The 8,076-nt window shown below is 26.2% G+C and overlaps 1 protein-coding gene and 1 non-coding gene across 2 annotated transcripts in view; one reads left to right on the top strand and one right to left on the bottom strand.

Moving 5' to 3' along the window:
- Window positions 1–5,252, bottom strand: part of LOC105621802 (ankyrin repeat domain-containing protein 6) — a 15,809-nt gene extending 10,557 nt beyond the window's left edge. Inside the window, exons 1-2 of the mRNA XM_012203254.1 lie at window positions 5,160–5,252; window positions 3,538–3,636 (exon numbers count right to left, since the gene is read on the bottom strand). Of these exons, the coding sequence (XP_012058644.1) occupies window positions 3,538–3,636; window positions 5,160–5,252 (192 nt within the window). The remainder of the gene's footprint in view (window positions 1–3,537; window positions 3,637–5,159) is intronic.
- Window positions 1,828–1,900, top strand: Trnar-ucg. The gene has a single exon. It is a non-coding gene; the product is annotated as a tRNA-Arg (tRNA).
- Window positions 5,253–8,076: the final 2,824 nt, after the last annotated feature.

Genomic DNA, 8,076 nt, shown 5'->3' with positions numbered 1-8,076 from the left:
GAACAATGCGGAAATTATTCTTTTATTTTTTATTTCTTATAATTATATTACAATATTATATTCCTGTACCAAATAATAAATTTAAACAAAAGAAAAAGAGGTATATGTATATAGATATATTTCATTATATACAATTGAACATGTTCTTATATGAAAAATTATTCGAAGTGCTTTTAAAAAAAAAAGAAATAAGTGTTTCAATTTAAAAGACACGGCTAACAAAAGAAAGAAGTATTTTAATTTAGAAAAGCCGGTTATCGATGAATCAGATATAACTAGGTTTTTAAGCAGCTAAATACTTAATTGCAGCGATACCATCAGTCCAGCCTATTATTTTCTAGAATACGGCGAATGTGTAAGTCTCATCAATAGATATTTAATAACATCGATATAGCTGGGTACTATGGTGAACACCGCTGTTCATTCAAGGTCATGGCGAAATAACAGATATCAAATATTCAGGTACGTAACTACGCCGGTTGTGTACATCACTCAGTCACACATTTGCGGATATATAATGCTTCTCCTACGCGTACATTTGCCGAGTATCCGGCGGGATGTTACTGCTCGGAGTATTTTAATGTATTCACCCCTCCTAGGAGGAGGAGAATCGGATCGGGCATGCTAATTGCCTGCGGAACAATAGTGGGATTCTTCGACGAGTGTGCGATTCCCCGGCTAGGTTGTATTGCACATCGGGAATAATTTCGTTTTATTTCAACCCACGTATATGTATATGTGCGCAACATGAGTATTCCGGCACTTTTATGAGTGGTTCGTGCCTACATGTTCGATTCAGCCATGACGATCGAATGTCAATGTACTCCCTAAATTCTTTGGGGAAATGGAATCTCTAAAGAGTGAAAATTGAGCCAGTCATGAAAAAGAGTAGCTCAATTTTCAATCTTTAAGAATGAGATTTACTTTGAAAATTTTTAAACACACGAATCTAAATAAACTTTACATATTACCATTTTATAGATAAACTATGAATTGTTTGCATGGAGAATGTTAATGCGCAATTATTATTAATCTGCAATTATTTATTGATAGAAGCAAAGTATGAAAAAAGTGTGAAAAAGAGTATAAGGAAAATTTCTTTGAAAATTTCCTCGGAATAATCTTTAAAAAGATAATAATTCTATACTTTTGCAAATTGTAAATAAAAATGTAAGATATAAAATATTAAGGGTATGTATTAAGAAAAGATAGAATCTTCAATCAAAGTAATAATAAATAATAGTATTCATTTATATATGAAAATGTAATTATCTCAAAGTCGTTATGATTTAGAGATTACTTCCCTCTCTGCGTTTAGTAGAGCAGTATTGATTTATCTACCTGCGTTATTCTATAATTTGCGACATTAAATATAGTTCTACAATACGAAGAAGAAAGATATGAAATATACACTTTTTACAAAATTTTAAAATAATATTTATGTCTAATTATATCAAAAAGTTATTATTTATCATACTTTTCTTGTTATTGCGTAACAGATTATTTTCTCTTTTAAGTTTTTGTAAAAAAAAATAATTTTGTAATATTATTAAGAAGAAGATAGAAATTACACATTTTGTAAAATTAAATAATTTTTCTATCTAACATCATGTCAGTAAAAGTCATTAATTATCGACAAATATTTTCCTTCTCAAATTTTTAATCAACGCATAACAAATTATTTTCTCTTAATAATTATTTTCTTTTTTCGTATTAAAATAAACATAAAACTGATGTTAATGTAAAAGTAGGATAAATATATCATGAATATTGGTTTTCATAAAAGTTAATCATAGGTCTTCATGTATAGGGTAGCTACCCTTCACAGACCGTGTGGCCTAACGGATAAGGCGTCGGACTTCGGATCCGAAGATTGCAGGTTCGAATCCTGTCACGGTCGATATCTTTTTTTCTTTCTTTTTTTTAGAAAAATATAACAAATTGTATAAAGACAGATATTGCAAAGTAACGCTTGAAAAATATGTATGCAAAAATAAGTACATTAAAGAAATTGAAAACGGTATGAATTATACTTTAGTTATTCAATTAAAAATAGCACGAGTTATATTATATGAAATTAATATAGTTGATAATTATTTATATATAAACATATAATTAATTATGTATCTCTTAAAACAATCATATATTTTTTTTATAATTATGGAGAATTCGATTTAAGAATAATATAAAAAAGTAACATTTGCAAATTTAATACCATAATAACTTTGAACTACTGCAATTATTATTTTAAAAATGTAAGTATCTAATAAATTATAGAAAAAAAATTAGGAAACATAATCAAAGGGTATTATATTAATTATAAGAGCAATATCGAAATTGATTGGAAAATAAATGTATATGAGACACAAGATGTAAAAAAAATTGTAACATCTCTCTTATTATATATAATTTTTAAGTTTATTTCGCGAGCAATAAATTTAAAAACAGAATTTATGACATAAATTCAAAAGAAATATTTTGTAAACATTTGATTTGTGTATGCGAGAAACATTGTTTAGTTTACAATCAATACTAGAAAAATGTCTATTAAATCAAAGCTAGATCTTCATTGCTTTAAATAATTCAATCTTGAATTATTAATATACACTGTATATGTACTTGCATATACATCATATTGTAGTCTTTTTAGAACTGCACGCCGATTATTTTTCCGCACTTATAAACGCAATTAAAACTACTCTAGTAATCACAAATTAAATTGACAAACAATTTAATAATTTGCTACTATCAAGCCTCATATTATAAAGATGTTAATATGTTAAAACTGTTAATAAATGTATTGTTTAATTTATTATTATATAGTTTATGTATATTTATATTATTATGCATATAATAATAAAATTCATAATTTTTTTTTATTTTTCTGCTTTTATGCACAGTTACAATATTATCTATTATACTCTGGTAAATATTTTTTTCAAAATTTTTCATATAATTTTTCAGAATTTTTTATATAATTTTTCAGAATTTGTATATAATTTTTCAAAATTTCTATATAATTTTATAACTTTCTCACATTTTTTTTATACAAGAATTGGAACACTTTTCAGAAAATCTACATCTTTTCTCAGAATTTTCCATATATGATAATTATGAAATACCGTAAGATTTCTAAAATTTTTTGTAAGTATTTTCTGATAAAATGTTATAAAATCTAAAAAATTAAAAAATATTTTTTTTAAATTATGGGATGAAAAATCTTAAAATATTTCAAAATTTAGATATGAAAAATTCTAACAAAATAAGAGAATATGTAAACTTTCCAAATATTTCTGAGTATTTCTGAAAAATGTTCCAATTTGTATAAAAATTATAAGAAAAATTTTCATCAGGGAATGCTTAGAAATATTCAGTTATTCGCTATTTTCCTCTTGTATTCTAATGCTTACTAATAATAATATTTATTATATCGCCAGAATTCAATAATTATTTATTGTCTTTGTTGAAGACAAATGGTTTCTATATTTTATACAATAGCTAAAATATTTAAAATGAAATTTACGCTGCACTACTCACCTCGTCAGTGGCGCTAACGTCGACGCCTTGCAGCAACAGGATCTCGCACACTTCCACGTGACCACCTGCCGCGGCCAGCAATAGAGGCCCCCGGCCATTCTGAAACACGTCAGGAATCTTGAATATCTTCGTGCAACTGTGCATGCTCGATAAACTTATTAATTAAGAGTCATGCGCTGAAAATATTAAAAAATGAATTCCTTTTAGGAACGCCGAATAAAATTTCTTAATCAGCTAGATTTAATTTCTTTAACATAAATTAATGTTACATAAAAATCTCTTTTTCTCAGTCAATATATCTTATAATGCACATTTGCAATTCATATAAATTTATAAACTAACTCCTTCAATTTTATATTTTATGTATGCAACAAAGTTGTATTTTGTATTAATTTTTTCCTATCAGTTTCATATTTTCCTATCAATACTTTCCTATCAAAAATTCACGGAATACTATCTTTTTCAATTTATTATCTCGCAATATTAATTCAAACTCTCATTACTCAAAAGTTAAATTAAAAAGTTCTGTTTATTATTTTAAAGTAATCTCAAAAATTCATATGTACATACATACATATAAATGAATTATTTATTTAGTAAAGTAATTATTATTTAGTAAAAGTACATCGCATATAAACGAATGCGTTATATATATACACAAATTTCAAAAAAAAAATAAAGATTTACTATTTATTAGCAACTGTGAAATGTATTAGTGCAAAAACAAGATTTTTTCCTATTTTAAATAGATGTGATTTAATGTAACTTTTTGTAAAATTGCAGTTATATATTGTCTAGGAAAATTAATAAATTAAATCTCATCCAATGGAAAGCGTGGTGGCAAATAATATAATAACAAATAATTGATAATTTTAATCATATAGAATTACAAGTTATCAATTAATTAAAGTACAAGCAATCTTATGTTAATAAGCACATATCAATCTGATGATCTATTTCTATTCTTTTATATTTCAGCAGAAGTGCAAAAGATAAATGTGTATCGCACCTATTTGCATTCTAAATCTAATCTAACTGATGCAGTTACATACATTACATAAGAAATTATGCCGCATACAAGAACGAAGTAAATTAATAGCTGAAATTAATATATTTCTGCCAGCCGCCCTCGAGGCCGTTAATAAAGTATTCCAGACAGTGTCATAAGTAATTACAAGCGGAACTCAATTTAACGCCTTGTAGTAATTTTAAACTTTTTCTTAATAATATTAATTTATTTATAGAGAATCGTTTTTTAATTTCATTTCTACAAAATCTTTAAAACATGAATATAATGATAATAAAATCTAGATAACTGACATTTTGATATTAAAATGTCGATAAATTCAAGATATCATTTTAATGAAATAACAATAAATAACATCAACTTGCTATTTGAGCAGTAAAATGATATATTTTTTACTTTTTAACAGAGAAATTATTTGTTAATCTAAATTCTGAAAATTTATGATTTGTTTTTCGAAAGTATTCATAAAAAGATATCAAAAGAATTATGTTTCTAAAAATTAAAGTAACATAAAAGAATTTTTTATATTAAATAAATTCTGTTCATGTGTGTATTGTGAAAAAACTTGAAAAATTTGAGAAGTAAAAAGTCATACTTCGTCAGGCAACGGTTTAACATTTTCGTTGAGCAAGCATGCAACTCGATCAACATCACCATGAGCAGCTGCCTCGCGCAACTTTTCTGCCATTCCAATCGCACATCTGTAATTAGAATAATGCATATTATTTTAAATAATAGCGAGTAACATGTGCCTTGAAATTGTTTTGTAACTTTAATAAACTTATTATATTTTATGTATCCATTTTATAAACAGCAGATCATTATTTAAATGAATTAAATCACTCTGACATAAAAAAATTAAAATCTTTTTGTTTTAAAATATAAACTCAAGAATAATATATACAAATATATATACATATAAATATGTACACAATATATACAAATATTCGTCCAATTAATTTGTATGAAAAACGCAAATATTCATTATAAACGTCTTTATACATTCTGTCTAAAAAAAAAATTGGGAAATTTTAAAGAAAATTAATAGATCTTTTTAAAAAGTCGAAAATATTTTAATCGGCTATGTTAATATATAAATAAAGAATAAATTATAAGAACTATACAGGATGTTATGTAATTCATCCGGCAACGTTGTAGACAGGTAGAGCGGACTAAACTGAATCGAAAAGACCTTTTTCAGAATTTTTTATCAACTTTTTAGTATTGCAATTTTTTTATTTCTATCAACATGAAAAAATACGATTAAAAATTAAAAAATTCTAAAAAAATTCTGAAAAAATTCTTAGAATCTTTATGAGAAGAAAATAAACAATTTTTGTCTCTTGCTATTTTTCTGTAAAGTTGAGTAAAAAATTATTGAAGACCAATATTCAGATTTTTAATAAATAATATCTTGTTAACTCTTTCGAAAATTGCAAAATGGTAGTAGACTTTTCGACTCAGTTTAATCCACGAGTGTTTGTTGGATAAATTACGGGATATCCTGTATTACCGCACAAAATTATTTTAAAATAAATTAAATTTTACTTAAATAACAAATGTGTTTAAAAAATAATATGTTTAAAAAAACATAATTTTTTATTTAAATATACTAATAAAATCTGTCTTATAAATTTTATAATCCACCAAAATAAATTACTGAAAAGGATGTGATATTTTCCAAGATAATAGAATCTTTTAAATGAACTTCACAGAATTTAAATGTCACTTCTTTACGGAGATAAACTTAACGCGTTAAAAAAGTAAACCAAGATAGCGTCTAATGTTTCTCGTTAAAGGAAAAATTCTCATTAAAGAAAAAATTAAATTTTTTTTTTTTTTTTTTTTGAGTTAAAGAGAGTGTCCGTGGGCGAAGTTTATACATTTGCAGTTTTTTCGAGCATTTATTTTATCTCTTTTATTCGCATCGTATAATCCGTGTAACGTGTGGACAGTAAATTATCTCGATGCCTGGCGTGGCAGTATATGATCTAGGATCCGAAGTACGTTCGCTAATGAGATAGATCTATACTTCCTTGACGGAGCAAGACTCGTCGTCCGTTTGTAACATTAATCTCGGTCGTGGTTATTTCTTTATAGTGACTCTCTATAACGACTCCAGAAATAACGTTGATGTGAACCAATGATAGTATGTGGCGAGAGAATTTATGAGCGACTCGTGGAAGTACCATGAGGCGCGAACTGATGTGTAATCCAATCGAAATGAAAACTTTCCAGATAATTTCTGCATTTTTTAAACAATATACATTAAAAGATATGTACTGAGATTTTTCTCGCTTCTTCTTTCTGACACATTTGTCAAGTTTACAGCGATTATAACGCTACGAGCAAGTCGAGAAAAAAACACGACGTGCACGTGTAAAACTCAATTTAATCTTCATCTTAAATTATTGAAACATGGATGTAGTCAAGAAAGCAGAAAGAGACTAAATCTTAAAAAAGAAAAAAATAATTAAGACTTCTTAATCGGACTATGCTTAATGAGTATTCAAGAAATTGATTTTAGAAAAAAAGAAAAAATTGGAGGTAAAAGATCTTCGGAGATGGCACTCCAAGATGAGTAATGTTATAAATTTAAGTTTTTCCAATTCGAAAAAAAAAGTTCACAATTTTAAGAGAAACATAAAATAAATTAATAAATTAAATATGTATAATTTTATTATTTACATCAATAATTCATTAAAAATAATAATATACAACAAAGAAAGTCCAATAGTTATATTTAAAAGTCTCTAATTTGACATTCCTTCCTTAAATAAAATTCTGGCTATGCCGATGTATTGAGATACTCTGTATATATTTAGACCATTAATTTTATACATTAATGATTTTAAGAAATGATATTATAAGCTAAGGAAATGTTGTAATTATATTTTCCATCATATCGTGGTCAGTAGTTTGATTATCTATGTACTTCCGCGTCTCGCCCTAAAATAATGAGACGCGTCCGGACCATCCTAACTTATTAATATTGTAATACCGTTATGCGTGGCAGCACTAAATTCAAATATCAAACGGTATACCTATATATAGGAATCACGCTTCATCGACATTTAAACATAGATGAGAACGAATTACTGTGAACACATGCGTGTTCACGATGTTTTCCTTTATTGACTCAAGTTGTAATTTTCTAATTTACTCTAATCGAACAATCTGTACTTGGCAAACAGACAAATGTAAATCTGAAAAATCAGAAGAAACTAATTTTTCAGAAGAAACTAAAGAAAAAAGCGTGATCGCCATTTTCAGGATAAATAAATAAATTGAATAAATAAATACAAATGAATTAGAACTTACTTTTAAAATTTAGCTGTTATAAATATAAAATTTCGATCTTGACTCTTATTAGTCTTGAACAAATTGTTTATTTTTATTTAGCTGTTATTATGTCAAAACAAAAAGTAACGAATAGTAACAAGTTGAATGTAATGACTTATGAAACTGTCTTTCCAATCAGAATACAAGTTCAACAAGTCTTAATTATAGTA

This window comes from Atta cephalotes, assembly GCF_000143395.1.
Source record: "Atta cephalotes unplaced genomic scaffold scaffold00037, whole genome shotgun sequence".
In the NCBI taxonomy this organism is placed as follows: Eukaryota; Metazoa; Arthropoda; class Insecta; order Hymenoptera; family Formicidae; genus Atta; species Atta cephalotes.
The sequence above is the reverse complement of the archived record's forward strand: the minus strand, read 5'-3'. Positions and strand labels throughout refer to the sequence as shown.